General features: G+C 51.6%; 2 protein-coding genes across 2 annotated transcripts in view; both read right to left on the reverse strand.

Annotated features, from left to right (window-relative positions):
- The window catches only part of SHC2 (SHC adaptor protein 2), a 31,883-nt gene extending 30,208 nt beyond the window's left edge, over positions 1-1,675 (reverse strand). Inside the window, exon 1 of the mRNA XM_067558804.1 lies at positions 1,451-1,675. The gene's annotated coding sequence lies outside the window, so the exon portion shown is untranslated. The remainder of the gene's footprint in view (positions 1-1,450) is intronic.
- Positions 1,676-3,474: 1,799 nt separating this feature from the next.
- On the reverse strand, positions 3,475-10,895 carry CIMAP1D (CIMAP1 family member D). Its single transcript, XM_067554700.1, is given in 4 exon segments — positions 3,475-4,895; positions 5,542-5,655; positions 7,323-7,433; positions 10,801-10,895. Coding segments are annotated over 4 exon segments (759 nt in total). The 5' UTR covers positions 10,853-10,895; the 3' UTR covers positions 3,475-4,413.
- Between the last annotated feature and the right edge of the window lie 6,148 nt (positions 10,896-17,043).

Genomic DNA, 17,043 nt, shown 5'->3' on the forward strand with positions numbered 1-17,043 from the left:
TCCAGAGTCTCGGGACCTGAGCCCATCCCACCCTTTTTCCTGGATACCAGGGGTGGAAATGAAGAGAGGCTGAGCGGTGGATGTGGCCAACTGGCTGCCATTCAAACAGGGTTGGTTTTACACGGAGAGAGCGTGAAATCCTTGTGGAGACACGGCACTGGTGTTTTCACCTGCACGTGGCTGGTCAAAATCAACCCCAGGTGTGGGGCAGATTGACCTTGATTAGCTACCCTGAGGTGAAAACTACCCGCATGGAAAAAGCTGTCTCAGTGTAAACACTCACTTCTTTCTGCAGCGCAGACAAAGCTGAAGGAAGGAAGAGGGGGAGCCTGGTGTGCTCTTGGGGGGGGACAGACAGACAGACAGACAGACAGACAGCTAGTGGGGAAAGGGCACAGGAGTTGTCTCTGTTCTCAGAGATGTTCAGGCATTTCCCTAATTTTGGTCGGGGTGTGTGTGTGTGTGTGTGTGTGTGTGTGTGTGCGCTGAGGAAGATGGGGCGTGTATAGCAGTGAGGGTGCATGTGTGTGGCTGTGTCGGTGGAAGTGTGTGGTGTGTATGTATGGGTATTGTGTCAGTGTGAGGATGTATGTCAGTGAGGTGGGTGTATATGGATGTTGTGTGGTATCAGTTCGGATAGCTGTGTGAATGGATCAGGTGCTGAGAAGCCTGGATGGAAGGTGCTAGGAGACGCATATTCTAGTGTATTAATACATTCTTGCATCTCTGTAGGCCCTTTGAGCCACTTCACTCACTACCAAAATGCAGCCAGCCCTGGGGTGGAACATAGCCACTGTTCAACAGCACGCATTGCTATAGAACTGTTTACGTAATCTATGCTGTTTCTAGAGGACCAGCCACTGTGGGATCTGGTTGTTAAAATACAGTAGAAGAATAGCAGAAGTGACTTCTGACCTCATACGCCTAGTGACTGAGCCATTATATACAGGTGCGGTGGTGGTTTTATTTCAGATCTCCCCTCCTTCTAGCATTTCAACCTGGAAGTGAAGAGTCCCAGACCCCAAAGGAGGTGGGAGGGGTGTTAGACAGACACAATGCAATCCTCCCCGAGTTGGAACTTGACCGGGACACCAAAGCTAAGAACAGCTCCAGCCCCTCCAATGCCTTCTACTGCCTTGCTGGAGCGGGGGGGTCATTACCTAGCTACATGGCAGAACCTCACTCCCTTATGAAATTGACACAACCCACTTCTTTGTAAAGGTCTCCTATTTAAGGCCTGACTCCGCTTTGTTTTCAAAGAGGACGACAACTTGAAGTGGAGAGTCTCCAATGTCGATAACTTCTCCCTTTGATCTGAATGAATCTGATGGCGGGTCTCATTCACACACACCCATTTACTCCCTCTCACTTCTGCTTCTGGAGACCAGCTAGCTGCTAGGCGCTCGTCTTGTCTATAGCACAAAGCAGTGGGAATTCAGCTGGGACTTACCTGTTTCCAGCAGCCGGTCTCCCACTTAGGACTCCCACCACACTCCCCTGGAAAAAGCCGGTGTTGGCAAGTGCTCCGTCAGCTCTCTGACTCAGTGTAGCTGCAGAGTGTGTGTCTGCTGCTCTTACCACTTCCTCTGGGCTGTCAGCTCACAGAATGGCTACCGTACCTCCTGCCCGCTTGTTGTTTCCCTCTGTGGGCCAGCAGATGCAGGCGGGAGGTTAATGTTTATTGATCAAGGGGAAAATAAACATGTGAGGGGGTGGAGGGAGTGGTATCTATTTATTTATTTCAGCTCACCCGGAGTGAAAGCAGGCCCCCCCTTGCCAGGCAGCGGCCCAGAGGAAAGTCAGCAGATGTAACTTATTAAAAAGAAATCAGCAAATGATTAATTTGCCCTGGCTGGTAGTAAAATCCAGGCTCCCGGCATCCTCAGCCATCCTAGGAAAAGAGTAGGTGATACAGGGGGTAAGGCCAACAGCCTTGAGACAGCCACTCTCTCTGGAGAGGTTTTGGAGCTGAAGGAAAGGGAAGGAGCAGCTCTGTCCCCATCCTTAGGATGCTGGATTCTCAGAAGCCTGGTTTCAGCTTTCATTACAGTGCAGAAGTGCCATTCCCAGCCTGCACAAACTCTCCCCTTCCTGGGGTTGGGCTTTATTAACAAAGATACCAACAATAACGTAGTATCAAGTTCATCTCAAATCTTCTCTCCAGACCTGGTCACTCCTCCCTCTGCACTGCTCAGCCCACACCCTAGATCCACACCCTAGATCCTTTCTCCCCAGAGTGCCACTCCAACCTCCCTTGTCTCCAGGTGGGGTAACAAACCATGTTCTCTGCCAATCAGCACAGCCTGCTTAACCCTTCCCCTGCAGGATCAATGCCAACTATGGGATAGGGCATTTTCAGGCAAACCTTGCTGCCTCTTACATTCATAGGTCTGAAACCTGGAGCAGGTTCACTGAGGTTTGTAGACCTGGGGCTGTTCCATACCACTTTTGCACAGGTGACACAAGGTCCAAGGCAGGGGAGAGTCAGAGGCAGGATTTGGGTTTGACCCTTCACGCAGAGAATGGCATCTCTCGCATGTTGTATTATTATTATTCATATGACAGTAACACGTCGTGGCTAACCCTGCACATGCAAATAGGTAGCCTCAAGACGATTCCCCCCACAGGACTAGCTCCTCACCTGACGCCTATGTCAATTTATCCCAGCTGGGAATCTGGCCCACCGCCTCCTATTATTTATTCCGGGTGTGTGGCAGCACCATAGGTGCGCATGGTCCATTCTAGAGAGAAGAAGGGCTTGATGTCTCTCCCCAGCAGCTCACAACCCGGCCGCCCTCTCTAATGGAAGCTTTCCCAGCCTTCAATCTCCCCCACCGGTCCCTGTCTGTGTATCCCTTGCAGCAAACCCCACCAAGATGTCTCCACTACGTTGCCTGGGGTTAGATAGGGAGGAGCATCAGTCGTCTCATGGCATGACCCAGTGCAAGGCAGCCTGATCACTGAGATCTGGAGGATAAAGGCGACCCCTTCTCCCTAGGGGTGCTGCTTCACAAAGCAGATACCCAGCCTGTCTCTGAACGTAGCTGGAAGATGTTTCACACACACAGAGGGAGCCCCATCCATGCCCTTCTCAGTGCCGCCCAGAAGGAACTGAAACGGTTTGCAATGTGGGATCTGCAGGCCAGTTATTGTCCACCTCAGACCTGCCTTCCAAATTCTAGCCCTGTCTCCTAGCACAGGACAGAAGCGGTGTCTGGGTCCAGTGACCAGATTCTCTAGGACATGATAAGATCTCTAGTCGTGTTGTCTTCCCTTCCCTCCACTTCTCACCCAAGGAGGTGAATTCTCTGCTGGTAACATCTGCATCGTTCAAGCTAGCCCCGTTGACACCGGCTAACGGCCTGGGCTGAGTCCTTCACCGGACATCAGTGGTTGAGCAGAGAGAAACAGGGAAGGAGGTTGCAGTGAGGTGCCTACACCATCGCGGTTGACACTTGATAGCTCTGCGTCAGGGTTAGCCGGGTGGTGTGGTTTATTTCAGAAAGGTCAAGACACATAGGGGGTGGGGGTGGAGAGCTGCGCTGCAGGGAGGGGAGGCAGAATTTCAACGTTTTGTCTTTCGTTGGTTAGTAAAGTTATTCTGAACCTGAAGAATTTCATCACCCTTGGAACTTTTTTTTTTTTTTTTAAGTTATAAACAATGCTAGTGAACAGCTCAGGCTCAAACCTTGTTAAAAATACACAGGGGAAAGGGGGAGGAGGTGTGAAAAACCTATTACAACAGAAATAATTGAATTCGTCATGGAGGAGGGGTTGGATTGCAGCGGTCCCCTCCGCAGTGCTGTGAACCCAAACACAAAGGCCTGGTACTGCCTTAGAACTGAAAGAGAACTGACTAGATCAGCAAGTGAAACTAACCAGCCTGCTATCACTGCCCTGGGAGGGAGAGTGGGGGAGGTATTATCGTTTATTGGACCAGCTGCTGTTGGTGAGAGACAAGCTTTCGAGCCACCCCGTGCTCTTCTGCTGCTCTACGCTGCGTACAAACACAGTCTTTGTTTGTTAACCTGTTTGTTAAAGAAACTTTGGGACTCCGAGTGGGAAGATCAGAACCCAGTTTGTGGAGGCTGTTAGGAAATCAAAGCATCCCAGAGGCTAGAGATGAAAAATTCCTTCCCCAGCAGAGCAGTGGGGGGTTGTTCCCTACAGTTCCACAGGGTTTAGCCTGGCCCCGTTTTAAATGTCTCCGGTGCTGGAGCATCCAGTGCTTGGAAGCGCTTCCAGGACCACGTGACATGTTGTGAATGAGCAGCTCAGAACCACAACGTGGGCTGGGGGGCGCGAAGAGAAGAGCTTCCAGTCTGAGTCACTGGAGATCCAGATGATCAAGGCAGGGAAAGTAAATCGAGGCTGGCGACCCTGACACCAGGGAATTGCTGTCCCACTGCTCTGTCACTGTGAAATATCCATAATGAGAGGAGTGACAAATTCAGAGTGCCGGATGCCTAGGGAGTAGGCCGGGGCTCGTGTCCTGTGGGCAGTCACCTTTTCGGGGCTGTGCGTTCCAGGCCCCGGCGTCCGGAAGGCGGCCCCGGGCGGGCTGTGTCGCCCCCGAATGGAGAAGGCAGGTGACCGGTGCAAGTAGGTGCTGGGATCCGTACTGTTGTAACGGCCTGGACCAGGCGTTCGGGACAAGTCCTCAGAAAAGCCGCCGTGTTTGTTCCGCCCTGAGATGGTGAAACTAGGGCTGGATGGTTTGCTGGGAACCCGGGGACCCAGCAGCGAGGGGAGAGTGTAGCTGTTCGGGGCCGGGCCGGAGTCCACGAGGCGTTACTTGATGCGAGAGCCCATGCTGAAAGACGGCGGCCTGTGCTGGGTGACAGGTGGGGCTTTCTCCGGGTGGTACCTGCCTGGCCCGGGGGTCTGTGTCTGCGCTGAAGGAGACACAGCATTACACGCTGAAGCCGCACGCAGCCAGGAACGGCCAGACCCAGCTCCAAGGGGCGCCATGTCACCGCAGCCATAGTGACGAGGGATGCTGCCGGTGTGGAGCCTAGCATTTTCGAGGCCAGAGCACGCTAGTCGTCTGGTTCCCCCGCCTCCCCCAGTTCCTGGTGCACCAGGGGAGGCCTTCCAGCTCTGCACGGCCCCTTCCGATCCAGCCCCCGTGGGGAGGGACCGACAGCTCCGACCATGGCAGGCGACCGAATGAGCCGGTGCAGTCACGGCTCATCCTCTGCTGCACCAAAACGCCGCCCGCGGCGTCTGCCAGCCCCAAGCCCACCCCCTTGTTGGCACTGGCTGGCCCTTGTCAGCAACCTCAGCCCAGGGACTAAGAGCTGAATGGGCCAGGAAGAATTTCTCACCCTCAGGGGGGTCCCTCCGGCTCCGGGCCAGAATGAGGTACAATGGCAGAAGAGTGGCTTGTCCGGAGGATAAAGAGGCCCGGGGCTGCCAAACCAGCAGCTTTCCCCAGCACTCCGTTCAATTTCAAAGCGACCTGAAGAGCTGCTGACGCTACCAGACCAGCCACGCTTGGGCTCCCTGCCCAGGGAAGGCCTTTGATCCGCTTCCACTCACCTGTGGGCTTTGATCTCGCCAGCATGGAATAGGACGGGCCTCCGTTCCTGCCGAAGCGAGTGAGTTGCGGGTCCACGTAATAGCAGGGGCCTGGGCTTGAGTCTTTAAAGTGCACTGCTAACAAAGGGGGAAGGCGTCAGGACATACAGCAGTGAGGCGGCTGGGAAGCTAGAACAGCACTTTCTCCTATGGAGAGGGCTAAATTCATGCCTGATGTAACTTCAGTGGGGTTGTACCAGGGATTAATTTGGTCACGGGCCTGTAGGTCACATCTTAAATTTGCTTGTGCGTCCACACAGGGCCATATTCTGATCTGTTACACTGGTGTAATCCCGCTGATTTACATGGAGTCATTCTGGATGGGCACCGACCTGAGATCAGAAGTCGGCGTGTACTGGGGATGAAGGTGGAGTAAGTAAAGCACTTTGATTCCCACTCGTACACCGATGTAAATCAAGAACTCCACTCAAGTCAATGGAATTACATCAGTATAAAAGCCACAGCTTTGAGATCAGATCTAGGCCTTTGATCATTTGTAGGCAACATCAAGAACCCGAGAGGGATACAGGGTAGGGCCATGGCCTGCAGCTCAGGAGACCTGGTTCTGCTACTCGTGATCTTAGGAAAAATCAGTTTCCTCAGCTGTACAACAGGGATAATGATCCTCCCCCATTCTCTGAGACCCATTGCTGGAGCGTGCCTGTATCGGACCACTGTAGTATTACAGCTAGTGTCACAACCCTCCTGGGTACATGCAGTCACGCTTCTGTGATGTTTAGTAGCGAATGTCAGGACATTGGGACAGGCGAGTGGGTGCTCGCTGCTTCGATGCTAAGATCTGGACAGCCTGGCAGCTGGATCCAGAGACTGGCATGGGCTGGCGTTTCAATGACCCCTCTAAAATGGAAGCTGTAGGCTCTGGCAGAATGGCGAGGGGATGCAGTTTGTCCAGGAGGGGTATGGAGCAGGGAGGAACGGCGTATCGGTTTTAATTACAAATCCTATTGATTTTGAGAATAATGTGCTTTGGCCTCTCAGCTCTGTCTCTCTGCTTCACCATGTGCAGTCTTGTTCTGGAAATAAAGAGCAGTCAGGTATTCTGGCGGCACCAGGTTGCCAATCCGCCAGGATTTTCCTGGAGTCTCTAGGAATTAAAGATTAATCTTTAATTAAAGATTATGATATATGATGAAATCTCCAGGAATACGTCCCACCAAAATTGGCAACCCTATGTTCCGGGTCTCCATGGTCTCAGCCTGGTCAATTGAGGAGAGGATGCAGCTTCAAAGTTACCCTGTCCCAGCAAGCTAGCAGCAAAACGATACACATTCACAAAGCACAAAAGATCTGTGCACAAGAAGCTCTCCTAGACACACACATACAGGGAAAGGTACACACACACAGAACACAAACCTACACACACACAGAACACAAACCCACACATGGGTGACACACACACACAGACAGGACACAAACCCACACTTGCAGGGTATACACACACACACAGGGGTAAACATAGACAGACAGGACCCAAACACATGGGCAATCTATCCACCCAGAGGGGAGGAATACACACATGGGTGCATGTGTGGGATACCCTCACATACCAATGGTGGATTCAGCGCCTGAGAAGATACTCGGAGGAGGAGCAGGGAGGTGGGTGAAGTGACACTGGACAGGGGAACTGACGGAAATTTGTGTCAGGGTGAAATTGGGAAGACCATGCAGCCTTTCTGACCCGGGCCGCTTTAAACACCAAAGAATGGTTCACAAAGACTTACTGCCATGGTTGAGTCTCCAATGAAAGGAATAAGCCGGGCTGGTTAACTTGGTGTAGTCATGGTTGACAAATCCAATGGTAGGAGGCAGACTGTACAGTCCTGGCCCGGGGCCTGGCGTAATCCAACAAAATGCAGAAGAGTTAATAATATGTCAGAAACCCAGGCTGGCATCAGCAACGTAGTTTAGCGATTAGAGCATAAGAAGCCAGGACGGCCGCGTTCTGTCACTCTCTCTGGAAAGGAGTGTTATCTCTTGATCTGAACCCAGGACGGAGATCTAGGATGCTGGGGTTCTGTTCCCAACTCTTGGAAAGAAACCACGCTGGTGATTAGAAGAAAAGGGCTAGGAATTCCTGAGTTTTACCTCCAACTCCACCACTGACTCAAAGGATGACCTTGGGCAAGTTGCTTAACCACTCCCTGCCTCAGTTTCCCCACCTCTAAAGCAGACACAATGATAGTTATCTACCCTCCAAGGGGGACGTGACAATGAAATTATTTAGTATTTGTGAAGCACTCTGAGATGCTCAGATTCAAAGGCACTAGAGAAACATTATTATATTACTCCAGCCCTGGACAGTTTTTACATAGGAAGCTGCCGATGGCTGCCAGCACAGGCTCCCTGGCATGTCACATCACAAGAGAGATTGAGAAAGCGATTCTCTGACTGTCTTTTTCTGTATTTGTACAGCACCTAGCACCACAGGACTCTTTAGGGACTAAGATAATACAAATAATTAATACTAATCTATTAATTGGCATATGTTATTAGAGCAATCACCTTTGATTTGAAGCTGTTTCAGCATTAGGGCTTGGGGGTCTGTACGGTAAGCGCAGTGCTCACAGCTGCAGTTCTGGTTTAGCGCAGCCTTTGAGCAGGGGATGTACTGCCATGAAAGCAATGTCTAGATTCCAACCACAGGGCGTGATTGCAGCTCACCTGGACGTAACTGAGCTAGTTTCAATCCAGCTATCTCAGGTGCCGGAGCAGTGCAGCCCTATTAGCATGGACTTCAGCATGAGCTGTGTTGCAAGCCATGTCAGGCAAATACCCAGGCCTAAATACTTACACAATCTGAAATGATATATTGATCCCCTAACAAGCCACCTTGTACAAGGCCACCTGGAGCTGTGGGTAATTACTTAGAGGGCTAGCAAGCTGTCTCAGGGCGACTTGCCCGCTAAGAGGTAGTGGGCACCTGAGGCTCATTACCTGCTGCTCAAAATGGGCTTAAAGAAAGGCAGTTGGGCGTTATGAAAGGGGAAACTGGAAGAGGAAGCTAGCATGGAAAATGGGGGTAGTGGTAGGAAGGTGCTGTTCCATTACATGAAGGACAGAGAGCAGAGTGAGAGCGTAGAAATCACTAAGTTGTCAGTAATTACAGCTGGTGGCTGCTATAGACTCTTCAGCCAAGTCTGCTTCACCATTGATACAAAGGAAAAGAAGCTGGGGGTAGGGGTGAAGTGGGAAGCAAAGTTGTAGAGACTTAGATGATGCCCGCAGGGTGCGGAGAGAGAAAAGCTGTCAGATTGTCCCTGGTTGCAGGGAACAAAAAGCAGACAAAAGCCAGGATGGAGCTGGAAGGCTTGGAGCCTCTCCTGGGAAAAGAGGGAGGGAGGGTGAGGGGAGACAACGGAGGGAAGACTCCAGATAGGAAAGCTGGAGTGTGGTCCAGGGAAGAGGAGGGTTCTCTTCTGGATGAATGTGGGGGAAGCCTATAGGAGTGTGTGGTGTTGTGAATTGTATATAAATAAATTAGACCCTGAAGAGGAATGTTTTAAGGACTCTGGACTGGTGGAGATGATTTAAGAAGCCCCGAAGAAGGTAAACTGAGGCAGGGCCTGCAGCACCACACTTTGCCAGAAGGGGGCGCTGCAGGGCAGGCATGCCCAGTTATACAGGTGCTGAAACTCCCTCATGGCTGCCAGCTAAATTAAAGCTAGCTCAGGTACATCTACCTACGCGAGTGGCAGCCACGCCCTGTGATTGCAGCAGGGCCGTACCCTAAGGAAGTGAGTTTCTCTGTTGTCCAAGGATGCAGGGTAGGGATGAGCGAAGGGGTACCAATGGAAGAAGGTAGCACACCGAATTCCAGCAGCAGAGACACATGGCGTACAGAAGCACTAAAGCTAGGGTGACCCTACATCCTGTTTTGGCCGGGAGAGCCCTTTTTTTAAGCCCTGTCCCGGCCATCCTGACTTGAAGTTGGCAAGAGCAACTGGGACGAATACCCACTTTGGCCAAAAAAAGTGGGATGCGGAGGAACGTGCGGGAGGGGGAGACAGGGCGCAGGTGAGCAGCGACATGGCAGGCAGTGCTTGGGCCAGCAGCGACGCCAGCCCTGCGTGGGGGGCGGGGAGGGGCTTCGCCGAGCAGCTCGGACTAGCCCCTCTCAGCGTCTTTCACAGGCCACTCATCAAAACGCCCGCAGCTCCTACTCCAAGCCGAGGGAAGCGACGGCACTAAGGAAAGTTCTGCCTGAATCCAGAGCATTGTAATGAGCAAAAACGTTACCGAACAAAGACCTCCTACCAACTCCTCTTCCCGGCAGTGATTTCGAACGACCTAGCGCTCAGGGGACACTTGACATCTTCACAGCAGCTGTGGAGGGGCATTTCAGCTTCACCACATCCCTTCTGTCCCTGCTGTGAGGTAGGGCAACGTTACCATCCGTCATTTCAAAAATGGAGAAACTGAGGCACAGAGCAGTTAAGGGATTTGCCCCAGGCCAGCCGTGGTGGGGTGGGATTCAAAGGGGCCGGGTTTTATTTCGGGCCCATCTCAGAAATATACCTATCCAGACATTTCAGCATCTGTAAAAGAGAAACCCAAAACCTCCCAAATCTGATTTTCTAAAGGAGCAATTTTCAGGTGGGCTTCATAAGGTTCCTTTGCTGAGCTGCCCACCCAGAGTCGGGAGATCGGTTGCTATTTCACACGATTTTTATGATGTATATTGCAGCCATAACAATAACAATTCCTAGCTTTCACACAGCCCTTTTCCATCAGCAGATCTCAAAATGCTTCGCAAAGAAAGTCAAAATCATTATCTCTGTTTCACAGATGGGGAAACTGAGGCCCGGTAGCACCTGTAGGTCGATTAGATCAGCTTCCCATGGTGCTAAGTGCTATACAAACATACAGTAAATGACAATCCTCTAAGATTATTCATTTAGTTACAGCAGCACCTAAGGATCGAGCCTCATGGTGCTAGGCACTGTACAAACACACACGGCCCTCACATGGGGGGGGAAATGGATACACTTTACCGGGGCCCGGAGGCCCTGGGGGGCCCGGCCCAGGCTTCAACCCCCATGGGTATGTGTGTGGGACGGGGCCCGTATTACGAGTTTGTACTGGGCCTGAAAAAATTAGGCTTGGGCCCTGCAAACACATCCTAAAAAGACAGACCTGCCCCCAATCGCTTCCCATCTCACTCCATGCCCAAAGGGAGCTGGAGCTTCCCAGCAAGCGTACCGGTTTCGTGAGCAGCGATGGCAGGTGTCTTCCTCCGCCCTACCTCGCTCATCCCGGCCACGGTGTGGATGAACAAACGGAACCGATCCTTTATCGGGACGTGCTCCCGTTCCTTCCCCGTCTCTTGCTCTCCTGGCCCCGAAACTATCGTTGGTCCTCCGGGTGAATGCTAACAGGCAGGGATTCTGGCGGCTCTGACAAAACAGCCCGGCTGGGATGCAGGAGAGAAACGGCCCCTGCAGCGGGGTGTCCCCATAGGAGCCCAGCACCCACGCCTGCTGGATCCCTGCTGTGGTGAAGCGTTAGTCCATCAGCACTGGTGACACTCAGCCGCTGGTTGCTTGACACAAAGAAGGCTCACTGAAAGCAGACACCCGTGGAGGAGGGACCGGAGGGGGGGAGACATTGTAAACTTATCCCCCCCCACTTGGACCATGGCCCCAGCAAAGTGATGCAAGATTGATGCCCACTTAGCAACCCCGCAGGCCGATGGCAGAGAGAGAGAGAGCAGCTCTGCCTTGCTCGCTGGAGCATGGCGCCTCTTGTTCCCGAGCTGCTCTCTGAGGGGGTCAAGAGGGCGGATTAGAGGCCGCTGATGAGCACAGGGCAGGCTTGCCTGGTGCTCAGAGAAATCCACACCCTCCGTGCCTGGCGGTGTTAGGTTGCTGCCCGTCTGCTTGGTGCTTCTGGGACTTGGCAGGTGTCCTAGCAGCTGGTGTTTAGGGCAGAGGCTGGCCTTTTCCCTTCGTAAGGGGGCTCCGGACCCCTTGCCTACACACGGTTACTGAGGAACAGCAGCCGTGGACTCCTTTGGGAATGGCAAGTGGGAGCAGACCCAGACTCAATCCACCCTCTTGTCGGGCTTTCCCACCCCCTCCTCAGTTCTAGCAGCTCACAGGCCGGGGGAGTCCATGTCTCCTGCCCTGTGTTGTGAAGGCTCCGGGGAGCAGACAGGGGCAGAGTTAATGCAGGTGTAATAAGAGCTCCACTCTGCCCTCCTGGGTGCTTGTGATTTCGGTGTCGCCTGCATTCGAAACGACGTCAACGAAACACTCTGCCAAGTAGAAGACCCTGGGGCCATGCTCCCCACTGCCCTCCCCCAGGCCCAGGCATTTACACCAGGGCAAAGCGGCTGTAAAATGCTGTTTCAGTTTGCGTCGACGATGCAGTGGCATAAAGGGCAACAGAAAGAATCGGCATCTAGGCCCGGGGGGCCTGGGCTAGCAGAGAGCAGAGCATGAAAGACCCGCAGTGAGGCTGCGGCTGGCCTGGATCAGCTGCATTGCAAGGCTCCGACATTGCAGTGTAGACGCTCGGGCTGGAGCCTGGGCTCTGAGACCCCGTGAGGGGGGAGGGCCCCAGAGCCTGGGGTTCAGCCCAAGTCCAAACGTCTACACTGCGATGTTATAGCCCCGCTGTCGGAGCCCGGCAAGTCTGAGCCAGCCGATTCAGGCACCGAGACACAGGTGTTTTATCACAGGGTGGACGTACCCAAAGTGTCTGATCACACCTGGGTCTGGGCTCACCAAGGCAGCCCGCACGCGGGCCCAGCGCTTGATGGCAGCTGTTCGACATGCCAGGGCGGTTAATTGTTTTAAAGGCTCTGAAGGATTCCTCGAGTTGAGCATCACTTACACTGGGGGGGTGCTCAGATACTGCGGGTAATAAGGAGCTGGGACTGATACAACGGTATCCTGGATGAACTATAGGGAATCTCAATTAAGGTGAGGTATTTGGGGAAGCCATTGTATTGAAAATGCAAATGTGCATGCGCTACCGTGGGCATGTATGGAGCCTTTTTAGGAGAACGGACACGACGAATGAAATCTCTGCAAGATATTAGGGACTTCAGAGGGCTGTGGGGAGCGATGCGTGTGAAGTGCGTTTCCTAGGAAGTACTTGGGGGGTGAAGGAAATGCAAATGACCGACCTCAAATTCAGCCTTTGGCAGCTGCACATTAAGCAGAGACTCATTGTTGTCTCTTCATGGTCAGTTCAAAGACCTCCAGACCATATAAAGGAGATTAAACTTTTCTCGAGTGTGCTAGTTCTCACCTGAGGGTGTGATGAGCTTGCAACTGGAGGAAAACCCCTGGGTGGGGATTTGGACGGACTGCTCCTGCCAGGGCCCATGGGGAGAGAGGATCTCTGGTTAGCTTGTTAGCATGCAGGTAGTAGGTTCTTCTATTGTTGTGAATATGTTTTCTCCATAGTGCTTTTACCTTTGCGGTAACTTAGAACTGTTGGCACTTGCCATGTTGTTAGTGTCTGAAGAGAAAGCAAGAGATGCCTGCTTAAGTCACCTGTCTTTTGCTGGGAATAACACAGCGAAGGCAGGAACTGTTCAGACTCGAGATATCCCAGGCAGAAGGGAGAGAGACACGTGTCTCCACCCAAGAGAGGCGATGCCCATGGCAGCCCAAAGCCTGAGAGTCGGAGTCCTGGCTGGACCAAGAAGGGGGAAGACAGGCGCAGTTGTCCTGAACTGTGAGAGTCGTACTATACGTCAGAGAGATGCTATCGCTGGGATGTTCTGACTGGCTTCCACGGGCAGCACAGTGACAATGGCGTAGCTGCAAATGCTTCTGTCTCCCGGGGGGGCCTGTGTCCATTGTAGAAAGCTTTGAGATCTGCGGCGGAAGAACTGGATTTTTACAGCAGCTCTCCCTTTACCCTCCACCACAAAAATACCAAATAACCATAGCAACATCATCCCACTTTTATCAGACCCATCAACGGGGTCCACCCAGAGGGCGAGCGCCAGGGGTTCCCCCAGTGACTGGATTTTCCCGTGGCACGCTTACCTGCCCAGCCCATTAGCACCCTGCTTTGCCGGGGCTTGAACTCTGCGGTGGGGCGACGAGAAGCGAAGCAGCAGGTAGGGTACATCCAGCACGCTGCGTGACTCACCACTTGGAGCAGGTTCCCAGCGGCCGGCTTAATCATCAGCTGCTAATTTTAATGCAGCACATTTAGTCACTCCAGGCAGACAGCTGGTGGGAATGTAGCTCAGATGCTGCTGTGACCTCCGTGACCCTTCCCTACAAATAGAGCCTTCCCCAATAACAGCCAGAAAAACCCCAACCCCGCTCCCCTGGAGTTTCTGAGCAGAAAGGCAGCTGCAGCTCAGAAGAACAGGGCTGTCCTGCGGGAAATCCGGACTTTCTCTCCTATTGAAAGGCTCTGCCACGAAGCAAACGCTGGGCCTGATTCTGGCATTGTCCGATCCCGGGGTTGGCCAGCAGCCAAATCTAAGAGAGGTTCTAATTTGGGTTTTCCGGTCACGTCTCCTCCAGTTTTATATCAGGAAAAGATCCCCCCCACCCTGCTCCAAGGCCCTTTAGGACAGCTTAACAGTCAATTCTTATTGCTCCAGGGTGCAAAGTGACCTACAAATAGGGCAAGATCTGTTGCACCCCCTCTGGAACGTGCTTTTGTAAGGAACTGGCTGCTTCCACTGCCCCGTGCTAGATCAGAATCGCAGCCGCTCAGCTGTGTGTTGCAGGCCCTCTGCCACTCAGAGCTCATGAAGCGTCTCCTTTAGCAATGGCCGGATCAGAGGGCTATCTCCATTGCTGGGTTCTGAGCGGCCGTGAGGACCAAGACGCTGAGTAGTGAAGTGACTTGACCAAACAATTGCAGGAAAAGCCAGATCCTGCCTAAAAAGAACTCAGGACTTTGGACTCCCAGGTGTGCTTTAACCACTGCTGTATTGCTATCAAGAGCCGGAAGAGTTAAAGGTATCATACCTTCTGTCACTGTCCAACACTGAAACAGTTGTGCAAAGGAGCTGGGGGGAATGTTTTCTCCGGGGACCTGGGTTTATGCGGTTTCTTGGCAAACACCCAAAAGCCTTCATCCTAAAGTGAGAAGTTTATTGATCAAACACAAGAAAGAATGAGACATCCAAGCAAGCCTTTACGCTGAAACGGCGTAATTCTGCAAAACAAGCTTAATTAAAAGTATTAAAATCTTTCTCCTTTTGGTAGCAAAATATCAGTCTCTTATTTTCGCCAACAGTTTTTCTCCGAGGAAAAGGAAAGGGTTCATTTTGCTCTCAGTCCGGATGTTTGAAAGCTATTCGCTTTTCCTGCTATAACGAACAGAGGGACACAAGGTGGAGGAGAGACAGGCTAGGAGAGGTGGGGGAAATTTGGCTTTTGTTGATGTTCTTGGAGCAGTGGGTGGCTGGCCAGTCATGAGAGGATGCTTCAGGCTGGCAGGTTAGCCATGACACCTGTTGCTTGGGTCCTGGTGGGACGGTGGCTGGATTAGGGGGACCATTTATGGTATTATTTAACATCAATATGTCAAAATTACAATAATTCATATGAGATATGCTATGTCAGGTACCGTCAGAAAGGTTATAATTTGCTAAGTATGAGGATATTGTTTATGTGCATGTATCATATTTGCATTGGAAGTTATGGATCTGTTGGATGTATCAGTATTTCAACTTGTGCTGTGTTTCTGGGCGACACCCCAGACAGGATGGCTGCAGCAGTAGTTGCTTGATGACCCATTAAGGGAACTCAAAGGTACAATAAGCCCAGGGAAAGAACCCAGGGGCTACACCTGATGAATCACCAGGTCTTACTCGTGTGACCCTGGACTCCATCTTATTTCTCTAAATTTCCACAGGCAGCAAGACAAAGGCCAAGTTACATAAAAGGCAGCTGCATCACATCCATTTTTTCGTTAGCCTTCAGTCTTTAGTCTTCACCTACCTCTGGGGTCTGCATCAACTACTCATCTACAACTGAAGCTGTGAAACAACAGTCCTTAAACAAGAGCCAGGCCTGCTGGCCTTCCTCTTGGGAAGAAAATCCTTCAGTCTGGTCTGCTCCTTCTGTCGTGGGGTCAGGAGAGATGAAATGAGATGAGCTGGGGCGAGGCAAGCTGAGGTAAGATGATTTATCAAAGTCTCCTTTTAAGGCCTTCAAAAAGGCTGGGGGGAAGGAGGGGGGAGTGGGTGGCATAGTTCATCTCATTATTTTGTACACCAATTAAATCTAGTTTCATAAGGCCAGATTTGGCATTTTGAACTTCATTCCTACCTTTTCTGATTTATTAAACCCAACCTCAACACTCTCCTGGAACCAGAGCCGTCGGCTCTTTTGTTTGGACTGATTTAGTCTCTCTGTCTGGTTTCCTCACACTGTTTATAACATTCATTATTGAAAATAACGTGACCTACTTTTCATGGTTAATTCCTAAGTGGGCAAAAGTTATAGACTTAATTGTTTCAACACCACTAGACGCTTGCCCTCCTTTCATCTGATGGCACTTTTAGGTAAGGATTTGGAGGCTTAATGCTAAAGTCCAGGCCAAATTCCAGCATTGGGTAATTTCATCCTGCCTGCTTATGTGCCCCCTGTGGTTTCGACATACAAGTTATTCTTTATTTCCCCTGTCTAGAAATGCTTCTGTGGGTCTGAATTGCTGGCACAGAACAGCTCCCCTGGTAGCTTGTGCTAATGGGTGAATATAAAGTGCTTTGGCACCCTTCTGCATGATAAATGGAAAGGCTATTGATGTTTTCTATAGTGGAGTGGGGAACTCCATTATATGGGGAAATGGATCCAGAACTCAGACACAGAGGGACACATTCTTCCCCCTCTTCCTCTGACCTAACCCCACTGAAGTCAAGGTGAAAGATGGCCCCAAGTAACAGAAATTGCTGAGCAGCCCCTGTTCCAGTGCAAGAAACGAAGCTGAATGCACACAGTTAAAAGGGCCTGTTGGTCAAAATTATTATGATGTCTATGACAGTAGCACCAAAAGACCCACACTGACATGAGGGCCCCATTGTGCCAAGTGCTACACAGACAGAGTGAGAGAGAGTTCCTGCTCTGAAGAGTCTGCGATTTTAACATATAAAGGGAGTGGGGGGGGAAACAGTTGCAGAGAAGTGGAGTAACTTGTCAGAGGTATTTGCAGGGAAAAGAACCTAGGTTTCTGTACTCCCAGGGCAATGCCCTACCCACTAGACCATGCTACCCTCTACAAAAAGCACAAATGCTCCAGATTCAAACTGCAAAAGAGCTCAGCTCCCAGTTAGGTACCTCAATAAAGGCTGGGTTATCAAAAGGGCTCAGCATCCAGCCAGCTTTTGAACATGAGGCTCACTCATTATGGCATCCAGATGGGAGCTGAGCCCTTCTGAAAACTCCAGCCTAAGAACCTGGATCTTGCCCAAGCACGAGTCCAGAAGCAAGGATGGCTGAAACTCAGTCTGCAGAG

Source organism: Emydura macquarii, unplaced genomic scaffold (genome assembly GCF_026122565.2).
Source record: "Emydura macquarii macquarii isolate MOO-44397 ecotype Brisbane River unplaced genomic scaffold, CSIRO-AGI_Emac_v2 contig_306, whole genome shotgun sequence".
Classification (NCBI taxonomy): domain Eukaryota; kingdom Metazoa; phylum Chordata; order Testudines; family Chelidae; genus Emydura; species Emydura macquarii.